Source organism: Oryctolagus cuniculus, chromosome 12 (genome assembly GCF_051225735.1).
Source record: "Oryctolagus cuniculus isolate XC-2025 breed Fujian yellow rabbit chromosome 12, ASM5122573v1, whole genome shotgun sequence".
Taxonomy (NCBI): Eukaryota; Metazoa; Chordata; class Mammalia; order Lagomorpha; family Leporidae; genus Oryctolagus; species Oryctolagus cuniculus.
Window position 1 is genome coordinate 87,618,468 of NC_142878.1, and position 21,107 is coordinate 87,639,574.

Below are 21,107 nucleotides of genomic sequence, written 5' to 3' on the forward strand. Positions count from 1 at the left end.
GAAGTGGAGCAGCCAAAACTTGAACTAGCACTCTTACAGGATGCTGATGCAGGTGGCAATTTAAATCACTATACTACAACACTGGCCCCTTTATTGTCCTTTTTTTCTTCTTTTAAGATTTGTTTATTTAGTTGAAAGGCAGAGCTACAGAGAGGCAGAGGCAGAGAGAGAGAGAGAGAGAGAGAGAGATCTTCCATCTGCTGGTTCACTCCCCAAATGGCTGCACAGCTGGAGCTAAGCTGATCCAATGTCAGAAGCTAGAAGCTTCTTCCAGGTCTCCCATGTGGGTGCAGGGGCCCAAGGACTTGGGCCATCTTCCCAGGCCACAACAGAGAGCTGGATTGGAAGTGCAGCAGCCAGGACTCAAACTAGCACCCATATGGGATACTGGTACTGCAGGCAGTGGCTTTACCCACTACGCCACAGTGCCAGCCCCTACTCTACTTTTTTTATTATTATTATTTTTATTTGACAGGTAGAGTTATAGACAGTGAGAGAGAGAGACAGAGAAAGGTCTTCTTCCATTGGTTCATTCCCCAAATGGCTGCTACGGCTGTTGCTGCGCTGATCCGAAGCCAGGAGCCAGGTGCCTCTTCCCAGTCTCCCATGCGGATGCAGGGGCCCAAGCACTTGGACCATCTTCCACTGCCCTCCCGGGCCACAGCAGAGAGCTGGACTGGAAGAGGAGCAACCGGGACTAGAACCTGGTGCCCATATGGGATGCTGGTGCCACAGGCAGAGGATTAACCAAATGAGCCATGGCACCCGTCCCCCCTACTCTACTTTTAAAAAAGCTTCAGATCAGTGCAGCTCTGGCCATTTTGGCCCACTGGGAAATGAACCAGCGGATGGAAGACCCCTCTCTCTCTCTCTTTCTCTCTCTCTCTCTCTGCCTCTCCTTCTCTCTGTGTAATTCTGACTTCCAAATAAATAAATGAAAAAAAAAAAAAAAAAAGAGTGGCAGGGACCCAACTGCTTAAGCTATTGCTTCTTGTCTCCCAGGCTGTGAATTAGCAGGAAGTTGGAATTGGGAGCAGAGCTGGGATTCAGGCCAAGGCGGCACTTTGGCGAAGTGCAGTAAAGCCATGGCCTGCAGTACTGTCATCCCATTTGGGCACCAGTTTGAGTCCTTGCTGCTCCACTTTCATTCCAGCTCCCTTCTAATGCATCTAGGAAAGCAGCAGAAGATGACCCAAGTGCTTGGGCCCCTGCACTAATAAGGTAGACCTGGATGAAGCTCCTGGTTCCTGGCTTCAGCCTGGAACAAACCCCATCTTTGCTGCCATTTGGGGAGTAAACCAGCAAATGAAAGATTTTTTTTTCTCTTTCTCTCTGTCACCCCCACAGCCCCTATCTCTCCTTCTCTCTAATTTGCCTTTCAAATAAATAATAAATCTTTAAAAAAAGTGTCGCACCTAGCATCCTTTTTTTTTTTTTTTTTTTTTTTTTTTTTTTATGGCTACCATGTTACCAGCTAATAGCAACATCCAAGGCTGGATTGGGCCCAATGCCAGAAGCCAAGAGCTTCATCTAGGTCTCCCATATGGGTTCAGGGGCCCAGCACTTGGACCATCTTCCACTGCTTTCCCAGATGCCTTAGCAGGGAGCTGGATGGGAAGTGGAGAACCCAGGACTTGAACCAGTGTCTATATGGGATACCAGCATGACAGGCAGCAGCTTTACCTGTATATCAGACAATAACCTCCATAACAGAAGAGTAAGCTCCCTTGAAACAGTTCCTAGTAGGCTGTCCTTTTCAATAGACCTAATTGCCATGTGCTTTTTTTTCTTAGCATTCGAAGGACCCAAGTCATTGATGATGAGTCAGATTACTTTGCCAGTGATTCTAACCAGTGGTTGTCCAAAGTTGAGCGGGAAGCCCTGCAGAAACGAGAGGAAGAGTTGAGAGAGCTTCGACATGCCTCTCGACTCTCTAAGAAGGTCACCATTGACTTTGCAGGTCGGAAGATCCTGGAAGAAGAAAATCCACTAGCAGAGTATCACAGCAGGTAAGTGAGTGGTGCCAGAAACAGTCTGAAAGAAGAGTAGGTTGACTGTAAAGGGTTTTCTTTCTCTAATAGATCTGTTTTGGTGATTTATAAAATAAAATGTTTATTTGGAATAGGAAACATGTAGGAGTAGCTAAGGAATTTTGAAAATTAACAGTGAAGGGAATTTCTCTTATTAGATGGTTACTGTTACTTTTTTAAAATTAATTTATTTATTTGAAAGAGTTACACAGAGAGAGGAGAGGCAAAGAGAGAGAGGTCTTCCATCTATTGGTTCACTCCCCAGTTGGCTGCAATGGCTGGAGCTGTGCTGATCCCAAGCCAGGAGCCGGGAGTTTCTTCCGGGTCTCCCACATAGGTGCAGGGGCCCAAGTACTTGGGCCATCTTCTACTGCTTTCCCAGGACATAGCAGAAAGCTGGATAGGAAGTGGAGTAGCTGCGACTCGAACCAATATCCATATAGGATGCTGGTACTGCGGGTGGCCTCTTTATCTGCTTTGCCACAGCACTGGCCCCTAAAAACTTTTTTAAATAAGGTACTGTTTAGACATAAGAATAGATCAATAAACAATAAGGTTTAGAAAGAGACCAGTATATTTACATTGTGTTTATATATATATGTTTGTATATGAATTTAATAATCAATTAAGCTAACTTGAGATATTTATTATTTGAAGGGCAGAGTCACAGAAAGAGAGAGACAGACAGACAGAAAGAGAGAAACAGAGAGAGACAAATAGATCTTCCATCCACTGGTTCAATTCCTAAATGGCCACCTGGCTGGGTTTGGGCCAGGCCAAAGCCAGGAACCTGGAATTCCATCTGGGCCTGCAATATGGGTGGCACGGGTACAAGGACTTGGATCATCTTCTGCTGCCTTCCCAAGCACATTAGCAGGGAGCTGGCTCAGAAGCAGAGTATCCAGAACTCGAACTGGCACTCATATGAAATGCCGGCAGATTCACTTGCTGTGCTACTTCACTGGCCAGTAAAGCCAACATTTTTAAGCAGTAAGGACAGGATTAAATATGTGACGTTGGAGTGATTGACCACTGATTTGGGAGAAAAAATTACATCTATACTGCAAACCATACTATGATAATAAACTTGGCTAAAGAGTTCCATGTGGGAGCAGCATTGTGGCAGTGCAGGTTAAGTCACCTCCTGCAGTGCCGGCATCCCCCGGCATCCTATATGGGTGCCAGTTTGTGTCCTGGCTGCTCCACTTCTGGTCCAGCTCCCTGTTGCAGGCATTTGGGAAGTGAACCAGTAGAGAAGACCTCTTGGTCTCTGTCTTTCTGTGTCTCTGTCTGTTGTGTATCTTTTTTTTTTTTTTTTTTTGGACAGGCAGAGTGGACAGTGAGAGAGAGAGACAGAGAGAAAGGTCTTCCTTTTGCTGTTGGTTCACCCTCCAATGGCCGCCGTGGCCGGCACACTGCGGCCGGCGCATCACGCTGATCTGGAGCCAGGTGCTTCTCCTGGGCTCCCATGGGGTGCAGGGCCCAAGCACTTGGGCCATCCTCCTCTGCACTCCCGGGCCATAGCAGAGAGCTGGCCTGGAAGAGGGGCAACCAGGACAGAATCCAGGGCCCCGACCGGGACTAGAACCCGGTGTGCTGGCGCCACAAGGCGGAGGATTAGCCTAGTGAGCCACGGCACCGGCCTGTTGTGTATCCTTTCAAATATATAAAAATAAATTTTAAAAAAATTATAAAAATAAGGGGTTGGTGTTGTAGCATAGTGGATAAAGCCACTACTTGTGATGCTGGCCACCCATATGAGGGACAGTTCGTGTCCTGGCTCCTCCACTTCCAATCCAGCTCCCTGCTGATAGCCTGGGGAAAGCAGCAGAAGATGGCCCAATTATTTGGGCCACTGTCACTTATATGGCAGACCTGGATGAAGCTCCTGGCTCCTGCCTCACTCAGCCATGGCCATTGCAGCCATCTGAGGAGTGGATAGAAATCTGTTTCTTTCTCTCTGTCTCTTCCTTTCTATCTGTAACTCTGACCTTAAAATAAATAAATAAATATTTAAAAAATTATTTAAATAAAATGATACAACCAATATACTATGTGACTCCTACTATGCAATGGTTGGCAGAGTTAGAAGAGAGGAAGGAGTAAGTGGGTGGAACACAAAGGATTTTTTTTTTTTAAAGATTTATTTTATTTATTTGAAAGAGTTACAGAGAGAGGTAGAGACAGAGAGAGAGGTCTTCCATCCGCTGGTTCACTCCCCAGATGGCCGCAATGGCCGGAGCTGCGCCGATCCAAAGCCAGGAGCCAGGAGCTTCTTCCGGACCTCCCATGTGGTTGCAGGGCCCAAAGACTTGGGCCCTTTTCTACTGCTATCCCAGGCCATAGCAGAGAGCTGGATTGGAAGAGGAGTAGTCGGGACTAGAACTGGCGCCCATATTTGGGAATTGGCATTAACTTTAGGCCAGGGCATTAACCCACTGCATCACAGCGCTGCCCCAACACAGAGGTTTTTTAAGGTAGTGAAACTAATTTTTTATAAAACTATAATTGTAACTATATGTCTATATGAATTTGTCCAAACTCATAAAATGTACAACACCAAGAGTGAGTTCTAATATAACTGGTTTTTGGTGGTGATGATGTGCCAGTGTGGGTCCGTCAGTTGTAATGAATGTATCATACTTGTGGGGAATATTGATCGCAAGAGGCTTTATAGGTTTGGAGACTGAGGCTATATGGGAAATCTGTGTATCTTCCTCTTGATTTTGTTATTAACCTAAAACTGCTATAAAAATAAAGCCTTTAACAACCAAAAAATGGTACGTTCTTTTACAGGAGAAATTGGGCAATATCTTAGAATTTAAATTGTGCATACTTTTTGACTTATCAGTGTACACTTATTAGTGTACACACTGGTTATCAAGATGAAAATTTCTTCTTTTCTTGCAAACAGATTTTTTTTAATTTTTATTTATTTTAAGATTCTATTTATTTATTTGACAGGAAGAATTACAGACAGTGAGAGAGAGACAGAGAGAAAGGTCTTCCTTCTGTTGGTTCATTCCCCAAATGGCTGCCACGGCCGGCACTGTGCCGATTCAAAGCCAGGAGCCAGGTGCTTCCTCCTGGTCTCCCATGCGGGTGCAGGGGCCCAAGCACTTGGGCCATCCTTCACTGCCTTCCTGGGCCACAGCAGAGAGCTGGACTGGAAGAAGAGCAACCGGGACTAGGACCTGGTGCCTATATGGGATGCTGACACCGCAGGTGGAGGATTAGCCAAGTGAGCCATGGCGCCGGCTCCGCAGATTTTTTAAATACTCATTTTAACACATCAAAATTATATTTAATCATAATTTTTATTCACATTTCCTTTAGTTATATGCTAGTATGCTTAAGCATTCTAGAAATGTATTGCTTAGCTGTTTGTATTATCCCTTTTACAGATTCTAGAGTTCTGTATATCTGCCTCTACACTGTGTCTCAAATCTGTTTCCTTCCTTCAAATCCTACTGTCTTCTTGTTATTACAGACTTGTCTCATGCCTCAAATTCTTTTTTTTTTTTTTGGCTTCATGCCTTTGTTTCTGCTTTTCCCTCAGTTTGAGAATCCTCTCCCTTGCACTGACTTGATACGACCTGTGGATTGATGGGACAGTAACCCCCAGTGGGGTTGTGCCTCACGGTGATTATCACTGCCCTTCACGTGGGGTTTAGCATCTGTGTAGCTTAAACCTGCCACTAGGGGCAAAGCTTCTTAAAGGCAGGAACTATGTCCTCTAGCCTTTTAAGTTGCATTACATCTAAGAGATTCCTAATGAAATATATTTGAATTGAATTCAAAGTCAAATTCAGCCTTTTCTGTTTTCATTGTGTTGTGCCTCAAAATTATCTTTATCATCATCCACAAATGTTTGTCAAGCATTCAACAGGGTCATGGAATACAGCAGCAAATAACATAGAGCTATAGAATTGAATAAGACAGGGTTACTGTGGGGCCTCTTAGAAACCAATAGGAAGGGCTGGTGCTGCGGTATATTGGGTAAAGCAGCCGCTTGAGGTGCCAGCATCCTATATGGGTGCTGGTTCGAGTCCCGACTGCTCCACTTACAATCCAGCTCTCTGCTATGGCCTAGGAGAGCAGTAGAAGATGACCCAAGTGCTTAGGCCCTTGCACCCACATGGGAGACCTGGAAGAAGCTCCTGGCTCCTGGCTTCGGATCGGCACAACTCTGGCCGTTGCAGCCATTTGGGGGGTAAACCATCTGGGGAGTGAACCAGCAGATGGAAGACCTCTCTCTCTCTGGCTCTGCCTCTCTGTAACTCTGCGTTTCAAATAAATAAATAAATCTATTTAAAAAAATAAAACAATAGTATTGCACAATCTTTAGAAGAAGCCTGCCACATTCTTTTATAGGTTTACAGTCAAATACCCAAATCCAGCAGTAGGTAGGCACAGGGTAACCTGGGATGTATCCAATGATTACTTAGCAGGGCATTAGAGAAAGGAGGAAGGACTTTTATATTGGGCCCTTGAGGGCCTCTCTAGAACTTCTTAAACTTGAAGGAAGAATGAAATTCAGATAAGTATGGAGGAATGGAAAGTACTCCTTAGTAGATAGAGGAGTAACTTGTAGGGGTATACTGAATACATAAGCTGGGTAGAGTACTCTTCTGTGTGTCAGGATATTTCTAGGCAGCTTTTCTACTATTTGCATGTTTAGTGATCTTATTAAATGGATGAATGATTACCTGTTTTCTTGATGTTCTACAACTTTTACTAATACACATTCCTTAGGGTTTTTGGTATGAAGAGAAAGAAGTTGGAGTGGGAAACAGGAAATATTATCCATGGACTTTGAATTCCAGATGTTACTACTGTTTTAGGTTGTTGGTAAGTAAGGACATTCTGAGCACAGAACATTATCAATTATTGCATCCTTTTGGTTTGTTACCACAGACTAGATGAGGCAATACAGGCCATTGCCAATGGAACTTTGAACCAGCCACAGATCAAATTGGATAGATCTTCTGAAGACCCTTTGGGAGTTTTGGTGAATCCCAACCTGTACCAGCCCCCTCCCCAGGTTAGTGGACCTTTGCTTTCATGGATAATAAGATAAGTTTGACCTTGAATACTTCTTCTCCAAATGTGTCTGTTCCAAAGTCTTTTTTTTTTTTTTTTTTTTTTTTTTTTTTTTTTTGACAGGCAGAGTGGATAGTGAGAGAGAGAAACAGAGAGAAAGGTCTTCCTTTGCCGTTGGTTCACCCTCCAATGGCCGTCACCGCTGGCGTGCTGCGGCCGGCACACCGCGCTTATCCGAAGGCAGGAGCCAGGTGCTTTTCCTGGTCTCCCATGGGGTGCAGGGCCCAAGCACTTGGGCCATACTCCACTGCACTCCCAGGCCACAGCAGAGAGCTGGCCTAGAAGAGGGGCAACCGGGAAAGAATCCGGGGCCCCGACCGGGACTAGAACCCGGCGTGCCGGCGCCGCTAGGTGGAGGATTAGCCTATTGAGCCACAGCGCCGGCCCCAAAGTCTTTAAATACCAAATCTACTCTGAACACACCTGCAAAACTTATTTTCTGGCCCAATTTATTCTACTTTTTTTTTTTTTTTCAGCACTTCTGACCTGTCTTTTCTGAGTGTTTCCCAAAAGAAGTTTTTGTTAAATACCACAGAAATGTAGACAATGACCTCATGGTCTTCTCTTCTATTTTTTATGAATATGAGTAGTCCTGTAGAATGCTGTTTTAAAAATATTTATTAATTCAGTCATTGTTGTCATTCATTTTTCTATCAAATACATTGAGTATCTGCCATGGACAAACACACTAGTAAATGATCAATCAGTGACTCTGTCCTCAAAGAGCTCACAAACTCATAGGGGAAAAGATATTCATTAGCAGTGGGCCAGTGTCATTTCACAACTGGTTAAGTTACCACCCTGTTGCACTGGCATCCATGTGTGCACTGGTTCAAGCACCAGCTGCACCACTTCCAATCCAGCTCTTTGCTAATGTACCTGGGAAAACAGAATTTGGCTTAAGTACTTGGGCCCCTGCCAGTCATGTAGGAATGAGAATTGAGTTTCAGGCTCCTGGCTTTGGCCTGGCCCAACCAAGGCCATTTTGGCCATTTGGGGAGTGAACCAGCAAATGGAAAATCTCTCTCTCTGTGTTGCCCCTTTTCTCTCTGGCACTCTGCTTTTCAAATAGATAAATGAACCTCTTTTTAAAAAATTGTATAAGCAGCTCTATTATTAATAGAGTGTAAATAAAGTAGTCTGGAAACCTGAAAGAGAGATAGACTACTTCCAGTTGAGGGAAACCAAAGAGGTTTTCATAAGGAAGCTTGCATTCATCAAAAGTAAATATTCAATAAAATTAATGTTTGTGGATGGTGGAAAAATACTATAGGTAGAATGAACTGTAGGAACAAAGAAGGCATGTGCATATGAAGACATAGGAGAGGTGTGTGTGTGTGTGTGTGTGTGTGTGTGTGTATGTATACATAATAGTGAATATAGGCTACCCAGCTAGAATTTCTAAAATGGATTATCATGAGAAGTAGAATAGGTTAGGTAGTTAGGACCAGATCTCTTAAGATCTTAATGTTTAGAAAGGAAGTTTTAATGTTTTTATTTGATAAATAAATGTGAGCCATAGAAAGTTAAGCAGACAGATGCAGTCAGAGTAATGCTGTGAACTGCTTACCTGGAGACATTCATTCAGCACTGTCTGTGTGCCAGCTTCTGTGCTAGCTACTGAGAAATTAAAAGATAAAGACCTAACTTCTGTCTTTAAGGACTTCAAGGTTATGGGAAGATGTGTATGAATATAATTCTTTTAAGTTAGTTGTTAGAATAGATATATATCATAGATACAGTAAGACTTTAGAATTTTTATAAATCTGCTGGAAGAGTTTTAAAAGAAACAGTGTTTGAGAGGAGACTTAAGGGGTGCCTGGGAATTTCCAAGCAGACAAATCTGGGAAGAGAATTCCAGGCAGAAGGTACAACATGTGCAAAGGCTCAGCAGTTTGAGAGCACTATGAGTCTGGGGGCCTCACACGTGATAAAATATGGTTATGGATGGTGGTTGTATTCATTTCCTAGGACTGCCCTAACAAATTACCACAAACTGGGTTAATGAAGACATTAGAAACTTATTCTCTTTTAACTGGAATATAGAAGTCCAAATCAAGATCTTGACAGGGCCACATTCCCTCTGAAGGCTTTGCAAAAGAATGCTTCCTTATCTCTTTCAATTTCTGGTGGCCTCAGGCATCTCTTGGCTTGTAGCTGCATCATTCCAGTCTCTGCCTCTATATTGATGGGGCCTCTTCCCTTTGTCTGTTTCTGTGTCTTCTCTAGCGTTAGATTTAGGGTCATCATAATCCAGAGTGACTTCATCTTAACTTGATTATATCTACAAAGGTCATACTCATAGATTGCATAAATTTCAGAGGGATACCACTCAACCTCATACAGTAGGAGCAACGCCTGATCGTGAAGGTCCTTATGTCTCATGCATTCAAGTTTTATCCTAAAATAGGCAAGGAGGAGTCCTTAATGAGTTTTAAATTGAAGAATTGTAACAGAAGATTAGCATGACTTCCATGCCTTTGTAGAGAATGAATTAGAAGGAAAGGTAACAATAGAAAAAGGAAGTTTACTATGAAGTTTATTGCAGTAGCACATGGGGAGATGATGCGGGCCTCAGTTAGTGTTATAATAGTAAGAGGACAGTAGAGAGTTATTTGAAGACTAAAGATAGGGGTTGGTGTTGTGGCACAGCAGGTTGACTGTCACCTGCAATGCATCCCATTTGGAAGCCGGTTTGAGTCCCAGCTGCTTCACTTCCATTCTGGCTCCCTGCTAATGGGAAAGCAACAAAAGATGGCCAAATATTGGGCCCCGGCACCCAAATAGGAGATCCAAATGGAGTTCTTGGCTCTTGGCTTCATCCTGGTTCAGCCCCAGCTATTGTGGCCATTTGGAGAGTGAACCAGCAACTAGAAGATCTCCCTCTCTCTCCCTGTCTGTAACTCTGCCTTTCAAATAAATCTTAAAAAAAAAAAAAAAAAGACTAAAAATGCAGATGAGAATAGTTAGCAAGTTCTGTAATAGTATTACTGAAAGACAGTGAGGACTTAATTTAGGAAAATGGCTGTGTGATTAGCGACAAGAGCCATAGTAGAGATTGAATAAAGATTTGGTGCCTCAGGATTATTCAGATACCAACATTTTCATGAAATCACTTATTTCCCCCATGCTTGCAATTTTTTTCCTATGTCCCCACATAAGTACTTCTTTCCCTAGTTATTATGTGTGTCTTCCACTAAGATTATAAGTTGCTTGAAAGCAGGAACCATATCTTTCTCATATTCTGTGTGTCTCTCTAGTGTATGTGCTTTTCACATAGTTAAGTACTCTATAAATGTATTTTTTTAAAGATTTATTTTATTTATTTGACAGGCAGAGTTACAGAGAGAGGTAGAGACAGAGAGAGAGGTCTTCTATCTGCTGGTTCACTCCCCAGATGGCCGCATGGCTGGAGCTGTGCCAATCTGAAGCCAGGAACCAGGAGCTTCTTCCAGGTCCGCCACATGAGTGCAGGAGCCCAAGGACTTGGGCCATCATCTACTGCTTTCCCAGGCCATTGCAGAGAGCTGGATGGGAAGTAGAGCAGCCAGGACTTGAACAGGCGTCCATATGGGATGCTGGAGCTTCAGGCCAGGGCGTTAACCCGCTGAACCACAGCGCCGGCCCCTCTATAAATATATTTTTACACTTGATCTTAGCCAAAAGGCCGAGAAGCGATCTATAAATGTATTTTTAAAGATATGACTTGGTCAATGAGATTCATAAAATTTTACCATGGAAAGATTCTTAGAAACTTATATCATCTGGCCAGTGCCGTGGCTCAATAGGCTAATCCTCCGCCTGCGGCGCCACCACACTGAGTTCTAGTCCTGATCAGGGCACCAAATTCTGTCCCGGTCGCTCCTCTTCCTGTCCAGCTCTCTGCTGTGGCCCAGGAGGGCAGTGGAGGATGGCCCAAGTCCTTGGGCCCTACACCTGCATGGGAGACCAGGAGAAGCACCTGGCTCCTGGCTTCAGATCAGCACGGTGCGCCGGCCGCAGCACGCCGACCGCAGTGACCACTGGGGAGTGAACCAATGGAAAAAGGAAGACCTTTCTCTCTCTCTCTCTCTCTCACTGTCCACTCTACCTGTCAAAAAAAAAAAAAAAAAAAAAGAAACTCATATCATCTAACCTCATCCTTTTACATTTGAGGAAACTGACAACTTTTGAATTTAAATGATTGCCTAGGACCTCCAGACTTCCAGTCTAGCATGTTTTTTTTTCCCGTAAATTTCTTATTTAAAATTAAGATAATTAAGATTCTTTTCTTTATTTATTTTTTTGAAAGTCAGAGTTACACAGAGAGAGAAGGAGAGACAGAGAGAGAGAGAGAGGTCTTCCATCTGCTGGTTCACTCCCCAGTTGGCTGCAGTGGCCAGAGCTGCACCAATCTGAAGCCAGGAGCCAGGAGCTTCTTTCAGGTCTCCCACGTGAGTGGAGGGGCCCAAGGACTTGGGCTGTCCTTCACTGCTCTCCCACTCCATAGTAGAGAGTTGGATTGGAAGTAGAGCAGCCAGGACTTGAACTGGCACTTGTATGGAATGCTGGCACTTCATGCAGCGGTCTTACCCACTATGCCACAGCTCCGGCTCCACTATTTATTTATTTTTAAGTTTTGAAGCACTTGGTCTTCTGGCTCTGGAAGAAACATTAACCTCTGTTATTCTCTCACTGAACTCTTGCCAAGACTCCTCATTCTCCTGTAATTACCTGTAACCTGTAATTCTCCATTCCCTTTACATAGTGGGAGCCTTGTTTCAGTAGTGCCCCATCCTCTTTTCCAGGGTACAAGTTGTTCATTTCAGGGTAAGAGAATACTTTATGTATCCAATAGTCATAATTGCTACCTCTGGTGGCCTTTGTTTTTGTTTGGCTTTGTTATGCTGCCAACATGTGACTCTGTCTCTAAGCACATGAGGAATTAGGGGCAAAATGTTGAACTTTCATTGGACTGATGCAATTACATTGGAAACTTACCGAGAATTCAATATGATTCATTAATAAGCATGAAGTGGGTCCAGCATTGTGGCACAACAGATTAAGCTACTGCCTGTGACATCAGATTCCATATCAGAGTGCTGGTTCAAGTCCTGGCTGCTCCACCTCTGCTCTTGCTCCCTGCTGTTGCGCCTGGGAAAACAACAGAAGATGGCTCAAGTAGTTGGATCCCTACACCCACATGAGGGACCCAGATAAGTTTCTGGCTCCTGGATTCAGCCTGGCCCTGCCCAGGCGTTACAGACATTTGAGGAGTGAACTAGCAGATAAAAGATCTCTTTCATTGTCTCTCCCTCTATCTCTGACGCTCTGCCTTTGAAATACTTTTTTTTTTTTAAGATTTATTTATTTATTTATTTATTTGACAGAATTACAAAGAGAGATCTTCCATTCACTGGTTCACTCCCCAAATGGCTGCAACCACCAGGGGTGGTCCAAGCCGAAGCCAGGAGCCAGGAGCTTTATCCATGTCTCCCATGTGCATGTTGGGACTCAAAGACGTGAGTCGTCTTCTGCTTCTTTTCCAGGTGCATTAGCAGGGAACTGGATCTGAAGTGGAGCAGCCGGGACTTGAACTGGTGTCCTCATGGGATGCCAGCGTCGCATGCAGCACAACTTAACTTGCTGTGCCACAGTGCTGGCCCCTCAAATAAATTTCAAAAAAGCTAAAGAATGAGGGCCAGAGCTGTGGTGCACACATCAGCCACATCAGCATCCCATATGAGCACCAGTTCATGTCCCCACTGTTCCTCTTCCAATCCAGCTCTCTGCTTATGGCCTGGAAAAACAGTGGAAGATGGCCCAAGTGCTTGGGCCCCTGCCCCCTTGTCTGTCTGTAACTCTACATCTCAAATAAATAAGTAAAAAATTTTAAAAAAGAATGAAGTAGAAATAATTAAGCTCTTTTGGTCTGATGTTTGTACTGAATTGGAAGCAGAGTAGTCAGCACTCACACCAGCACTCCCATATAAGATGCAGGCATCCCCGGCAGTGACCTGACCCACCAAACCATGACATCCGCCCCGCCAGTTGCCCTCAGCTGGGATCCTACTACATTTACTCTATTCTATACTTTTAGCCTTATTTTTGAAAAATGGATGGATTTTCCTAAAATGTTTCCAGTATGATTTCCTTGTTATTATCAGTCATCACATTTTGTCCCTTACCTCAAGTTTTTCTCTTGTCAGACAAAACTATATGTGAGTTTTTTTGTTGTTGTTTTTTTTTTTTTTTTTTAACTGTATAGTGGGTTGATCATACATGTGCAGCCTCACAGAAGAAGGCTTTCCATTCAGCAAGATTGGGATCAGAGTTCAACTTACATCAGCATCAGCTACGAATCCAGGATGAAGAATTTCAGGAAGGCTTTGATGGTGGCTGGTGCCTTTCTATGCATCAGCCGTGGGCTTCTTTACTTGTCAGAGGAATTAAAAGGTAAGAACAGAAATGAGTCTTTAGGTGAAATACCTTAGAGTGACATAAACTTGATTTAGAATTATCAACTGGAATTAGTGATGATTTAAAAAAAAAGATTTATTTATTTATTTGAAAGGCAGAGTTCCAGGGAGAGAGGGAGAGAGATCTTCCATTACTGGCTCACTCCTGAAATGCCACAACAGCCAGAGCTGGACCAGGCCAAAGCCAGAAGCCAGGCACTTCATGCAGGTCTCCCAAGTAGGTGGCAAAAACCCAGACACTTGGGCCATCTTCTGCTGCTTTTCCCAGGCCATTAGTAGGAAGCTGGATCACAAGTGGAACAGCAGGGATTTGAACCAGCGCCTATGTGGGATGACAGCATCACAGGCAGCCTGCCTTACTGGCTACACTAAAATGCTGGCCCCAGCATTTTTGATTTCAGATTCACTTAGGAGAAGGCAAGCTCTTTAGTTTTCTACTTTGCAAAAAGGAAGACACCTAAATTACAGAGAATTAAATCAGAAAAGCAGACATCTGAGGGCTTGCTTGTTCTGGAGAAGCAGGTTCACGTCTTTATGCAAATTGTTATGTGGTGAGCCCATGATATATATTTTTTTGCTTCTTTCACTTTTAATTACAACATACTCATTTTTCCTTATTTAACTGTTAGAATTATATATGCCTGGCAATGTCTTAACTCAAAACTGTAAAAATGTCTTATATCTAAAAAGAATTTTAGTTTTCATGGCAATAGCTCTATGAAATAAATATAGCCAGTGTTATTACAAACAAGGACATGGAGGCAGGCAAAGGTCAAGTAGATGGCTCTGACTTACAAGCTATTTCATGGCAGAGATGGAGCTAGAGTTCAGGTTTCTTTTTCTTTTTCTTTTTCTTTTTTTTAAAGATTTATTTATTTATTTGAAAGTCAGAGGTACACACAGAGGAGAGGCAGAGAGAGAGAGAGAGAGAGAGAGGTCTTCCATCCGATGGTTTACTCCCCAATTGGCTGCAATGGCCAGAGCTACGCTGATCCGAAGCCAGGAGCCAGGAGTTTCTTCCGGATCTCCTGCGCAGGTACAGGGGCCCAAGGACTTGGGCCATTCTCTACTGCTTTCCCAGGCCATAGCAGAGAGCTGGATCGGAAGAGGAGCTGCCAGGACTAGAACCGGCACCCATATGGGATGCCTGCGTTTTAGGCCAGGCTGTTAACCCACTGCACCACAGCACCGGCCCCAAGTTCAGGTTTTCTAAGTGTTTTTTTCATTCTGTGCAGTCTTCAGTCATTTCCCAACTTTCCTGAAAGAAAAATTATCCGATTTATAACAGTCTCATTTCTACTTCATTGGTTCTCTGTTACCTGTAACTTTCCTGTGTGTGTGTGTGTGTGTGTGTGTTTAAGGAATTGATTCGTGCTTGTTCAGTATGGTTTCTTGTTTCTTTTTTCTTTTCTTTCTTTCTTTCTTTTTTTTTTTTTTTGAAATTGATTTATTTATTTCAGAGGCAGAGTTACAGAGCAAGGGAGAGACACAGACAAAGAGACACAGAGAGAGAGAGGTCTTCTATCTATTGGTTTACTCCCCCAGTGGCCATAACAGCCAGAGCTGGGTCTATCCAAAGCCAGGAGCCAGGATCTTCTACCTGTACATGTGTGCAGGGTCCCAAGCACTTGGGCCATTTTCCACTGCTTTGCCAAGCTATTAGCAGGGAGCTGGATTTGAAGTGGAGCAGCTGGGACTTGAACCAGCACCCATATGGGATGCAAGCATGGCAGGTAGAGGATTAACCTACTACAGCGCAGCACTGGCCCCATCGCTTTCCTCTTGTAGTAAGTTGCACTACACTCCTCTTCTTGGATGTCAGGCTGTGTTGCTTTGGCTCTTAATTATAGTGCCATTAGAACAAATGTGGGGCAGGCTTTGTTGCACAGTGGGTTAAGCTGCCTCTTGGAATGCCTTTATCCCATGCTAGAGTACCTAATTTAAGTTCCAGCTACTCTACTTCTAATTCAGCTTCTTGCTCATGTGGCTAGGAGACAGCAGATGATGGCTCAAGTACTTGGGTTCCTGCCACCCATGTGGGAGATGCTGCTGGAGTTCCAGGCATATGGCTTCAACCTGGCCTACCCCTGGCTCCTGTGAGCTCTGGGAGTGAACCAGCAGATGGAAGATCTCTGTCTTTTCATCACCCTCTGTTACTCTGCCTTTCAAATAATTAAATAAATATTGAAAGAATAAGGAGTACATGTGAATCTGCTGCTTCTCCACAACAACCAAACCGTTGGATGTCTGTTCTTCTCATTCATTCCTCTGTAATTTAGGCGTCTTTCTTTTTCCAAAGTAGAAAACTAAACAGCTTGCCTTCTGCTAAGGGAGTCAGAACGTTTACATTTCTCTCTTCCTATTTTGGATCCCTGTTACTCATTTTCTCACTGAAAAGAACAGGATGAGCAGCATCCATCCCACATGACTAATCCCACAGCAATAAGGTGGGTGGCACTACCACATTGGTGGGACCATTGTCTCGGTAGCTTTGCAAGTTATTCGGTCTAGAGGAAAGACATGTGTTGCTTCATTCCCCATATTGAGCACCTACCGTGTTGCTGGCACTCTTCTAATTCATCTTATGTTGAAAACTAAGGATATGAAGAATGTGCAACCCTATTTCCCATTATACGAATAGGATAAGAGCTATATTATAATATATTATATTATGTATTTAATTTATTGGGAAGTGAAAGAGAAGCATCTTTTTTTAACTCTTGGAAAATGGTAAAGTAATTAAATTTTCTTGAATGTGTTGTTATTCTACTTCAAGATTCTTTCACACCAGTCAGCAAGTTGATTAATTATCCACAAAGAACATAACATAAATAATTGGAAAATGTAAATAGGTGTGATTGTAATTTAAAGAGCGATGATAAACATTTTTATTTAATTAAATTCTATTAGAGACTGGGGCTGGAGCTGTAGTATAGCGGATAAAGTCACCACCTGCAATACCGGCATCCCATATGGACGCCGGTTTGAGTCCCAGCTGCTCCACTTCCGATTTGACTCTCTGCTGTGACCTGAGAAAGCAGTAGAAGATGGCCCAAGTCCCTGGCTCCTGGTTTCAGATCAGCTCAGCTGTGGCCATTGCAGCCATTTGGGGAGTGAACTAATGGATGGAAGACTGTTCTCTCTGTCTGCCTCTGCCTCTCTGTAACTTTGCCTTTCAAAAAAAAAAAAAAAACCTTTAAAAATTTTATTAAATAATAATTACAAAAGTACCACTGTCGGGAAATTATGTGTGAGAGTTTTCTGTCAGGTTGGAGAACAAATCAACAAATCTTCCAAAAGAAGGTTAGACTTTAACTCAAACAAGGACAAAGATGTCCATATCTGTAACAACTTGGATGCCTTGGAAATAAAAGATTTGGCTTGTAGAAGTCCCAAGGCTATGGGGAACTCAAGTCTGAGTTACAGGGATTAGGTAAAAAAATTGTCAAGAAATGAGAGACGTAAGTTTCTTTTTTTGAAATAATAGGAGAAATTGGTGGACAAGGTTCCTCCTCAAATGAAGGGGATTGTGGGAGAAAGTGTTTTTTCAAAAGATATCCCTCTTGGTGAGGAATCATACATTTATTGTGTATTATGGAGTCTCCCAGGAAACTAGAATTTAAATCCTTCCCACTAAATTTGTGTTTGTTGAAGGGTGGAGGGAAGATCTTGGTACACCCCCCATAGAGGACGACTTTGGATAGCAGCCACAGGCAAAAAACCCTCCCCTCAAGAAGTCTCAGAACTCCAGGCTACGTACCGTCTTCTTCGTGGAAAAGGTAACAGCCATGTGTTCTCCTTTCTATCTCACTTTGTGGAGAGAAGCCATTGACAACCATGTTTTACTTTCTTCTTCCTATGGCTTTTTCTTTTTGAGAGGAATTTTTTTTTCTTTAAAGACTTCCTTTATTTATTTTGAAAGTCAGAGTTACAGAGAGAGAGGAAGGAGAGAGAAAGAGAGAGGTCCTTCATCTGTGGGTTCAACCCCCCAAGATGGTTGCAATGGCCAGCACGGAGGCTGGAGCTAGGAGCTTCATCAGAGTCTCCTACATGGATAGAAGGGACCCAAACACAGAGGTCATCTTCCGCTGCTTTCCCAGGTGCATTAGCAGGAAGCTGGATTGGAAGTGGAGCAGCCAGGACACAAACCAGCACCCATATGTCATACCAGCATTGCAAGTGTTCACCTTACCTGCTATCCCACAACATGATCCCCTGAGAGGAATTTATAAACCTTATATTTATTTGTTTAGTGTCAAATCACAGATAATTGTTCAGACCATTAGTTCTCCAAATAGTGCAAATAGAAGTATCAGCTTCCAACAGCAGAAATCAACCAATTAGTGTGACTACTACCTGAGAAAATTTTCTCCATCTTTTATACCATAAAGGTAAAATGACTGCTGTAAACTGTGGGGTATTTAGATTGGAAAGCTAAGATTTATTTTATTTACACACAGAGAGAGGGAAGGACAGAGAAAAAGAGATCTTCCATCCGCTGATGCACTCCCCAAATGGCCACAGTGGCTGGAGCTGGGCCAGCCTGAAGCCAGGAGCTTCATCTGGGTCTCTCACATGGGTGCAGGGGCCTAAGCACTTGAGCCATCCTCCACTGCTTTCCCAGGTGCACTAGCAGAGAGCTGGATGGGAAGTGGAACAGCTGGGACTCGAACCAGCACCCAAACTGGATGCCAGCACTGCAGACAACCACTTAACCTGATATACCACAATGGTAGTTACAAGAATTTTTTATTAGGAGTGACCCAAATAGCCACCTGCTGTGGGATTTAGGCAGATCAAAGTTGATTGACTTAAGCAAAGTATTTTGAGAGTCACCCCAAGCACACGAAATTTGGATCCTAAAAAGATCTGACCCTTGGGAATCCTGTTTTCCTTCATTTTACCCAGCTCATAAAGTTGATTTGAAGGTAGAATGAAAACATAATTGCAGAAACACCTTTAAAGTTTTTAAGAAACCAAGCAAATTAAAAGAAAAAGGAAACTAAATATTAGAAATCTAAACTAAGCTTCCTAAAAAACACATTTCTCCTTAGATTTGTTTTAAATTTGTCTTCTGACATTCATTCTTATGGCTTTTACCACATTTTTATGGTTTGTCTCTTGTTACCTGTAGCTGCCTTTCTTTGTTTCCAATATCCATCAACACCAAATTCCAGTCTGATTCAGTAGAGTATAATAGAACTGATTTGTTTGGAATGAATTTGTGGGGTCCTTGAATTTTGATGGTATGAGGGAATAGTTTCCTTAAGTAAAAATTCCCCAGCTAGACATGTGGATAGTGGACTAAGTCAGCTACTCATTAGATTTTTTTGGTAAAATACAAATAGTTGTGCCAAATAAAAACCTCATTGTTTTCCTTATGTCTACAAATAGATAATGGAAAAAGTTATTTGTTCAGAATTGAAAACATATTTCCGAGTTTTAACGGTAACAAAGAAGGAAATTTATCCAATCTTTTTGTTATTCTTGATTCAGATGTGGAATTTCCCAATGACTATCCATCAGGATGTCTTCTGGGCTGTGTGGACCTAATTGACTGCTTATCCCAGAAAGAATTTAAGGAACAGGTGAGTAAAGAATACTTGTGCTTCTCTTGGACCGGTGCCTGGTTTCCCGCTATAACTGATTCATAAAGCGTTTAATGCAGAAGATCCTGAGGATAATGCAGTGCTTGCAGCTGAATTTACATATATGGGAAGGAGAGTCTTTTAAGAAGGAAATATTGCAGGGAAAAATGATTGGGTCAGAATCAGAAAAAACTTAGTGATGCCTTGGTTTTTGATGTGTTAGGAAGTAGTATGTACGTATTTCAGCATAAAAAGCTCTTGCCACAATCAAGCTAACAGGAATAGGAACTTCATTCCTTTTTTTTTTTTTTTAAGAAAACTTTTATTTAATAAATATAAATTTCGAAAGTACAACTTTTGGATTATAGTGGTTTTTCCCCCCATAACCACCCTACCACCCACAAACCACCCCATCTCCTACTCCCTCTCCCATCCCATTCTTCATTAAGATTCATTTTTAATTATCTTTATATACAGAAGATCAACTTAGTATATCCTAAGTAAAGATTTCAACAGATTGCACCCACACAGACACACAAAGTATAGAGTACTGTTTGAAGACTAGTTTTACCATTAATTTGCACAGTAAAACACATTAAGGACAGAGATCCTACATGGGGAGCAAGTACACAGTGACTCCTGTTGTTGATCTAACAATTGACACTTTTATTTATGACGTCAGTAATCATCCTGGACTCTTGTCATGAGCTGCTAAGGCTATGGAAGTCTCTTGCATTCACAAATTCCGACCTTATTTAGACCAGGCCATAATCAAAGTAGAAGAGGAACTTCATTCCTTACTCAAACTTTGCTTCTTTTGATGAATAAATCCTCAGTAATCTCTTGAATTATTTTGATTTGGTGATGGGGAGGATAGGTTATGTTAGTACTTACTCTGGAATATTTGGTCCAGGCCATTGAACTCATTAAAGGTAAGTATGTTTGAACTCTGATTGCCTGGACTGTGCTGGATTTAGGGTATGTGTGTGTGTGAATATCCATATGTATGTGTTTATATATCTATTTTTGTTTATTTTGGTCACTAAAAAAATTGAATTGACATAACTAAAGTACATTGTTGGACAGTAGAGGGAGCCAGAGGACTTTGGCTTTATTGGAATACTCCTGAGGTGTAGTCTTTGTTCTCTGTTCTTTGAGGTCACTTTAGCCAATAACATTTGTGCCACTAAGCTCAGAAAATGTGCATCAGCTTTTTACCAGTAAATTCGTTGTTTTCCATGCTTCTTTGTCTTTCATTACTGTTACTGATATCTACTTTTTAAACATTTATTTATTTACTTATTTGAAGGGGGGGGGGAGAGAAAGAGAGAAAGAGAGCAAGAGCGAGCTCTCCCATCTGCTGGTTCACTCCCAAAATGCTAGCAACAGCCGGGGCTGGGCAAGTTCAAAGACAGTAGCCCAAAACTCAATTCAGATCTCCCAAGCTGGTGGCAGGGACCAAAGTATTTGAGCCAGCACCACTGTCTCCCAGGGTGTGCAGCAGCAGAAAGCTGGAAGCGGAGCCAAGACTCCAAACCAGGCACTCCAATATGGGGTTGCAGGTATCCCAAGTGGTGTCTTAACTGCTATGCCAAATATCCACCCCAATACCCTTTTTTCCTTTATTATTCCTAGCCATTTCACCCACTCTATCCTTTTCTCAAAGCTTTTAGCTAACAGTTGTTACCTCTCTAGATTTGTGTCTTTCCTTTTCTTTTGAATTGCCACCTCAGCCTTCCTTGATTGCTGCATGTATGTGAGTGCAATGCATGCATTTTGGTGTGAATTTTGACTTTTACCCTTTTTTTTTTTTTTTTTTTGCCCTTAGTATCTGATCCAAATCTAGGTAAAACCACACACACATAGAGGTCCTTTATCCCCTATACATTTGTGCCTATACTATCCCTCTGTGGGCTCTTTGCCCATTT

The 21,107-nt window shown here is 42.6% G+C and overlaps 1 protein-coding gene across 5 annotated transcripts in view; it reads left to right on the forward strand.

Annotated features, from left to right (window-relative positions):
- Nucleotides 1–21,107, forward strand: part of TRIP4 (thyroid hormone receptor interactor 4) — a 100,003-nt gene that overhangs the window by 55,351 nt on the left and 23,545 nt on the right. For all 5 annotated transcript variants that reach the window (XM_008268896.5, XM_089310541.1, XM_002718101.6 and 2 more), the window contains 5 exons: nt 1,794–2,009; nt 6,948–7,074; nt 13,381–13,568; nt 17,246–17,370; nt 19,088–19,179. In XM_008268896.5, the coding sequence (XP_008267118.2) occupies nt 1,794–2,009; nt 6,948–7,074; nt 13,381–13,568; nt 17,246–17,370; nt 19,088–19,179 (748 nt within the window). The remainder of the gene's footprint in view (nt 1–1,793; nt 2,010–6,947; nt 7,075–13,380; nt 13,569–17,245; nt 17,371–19,087; nt 19,180–21,107) is intronic.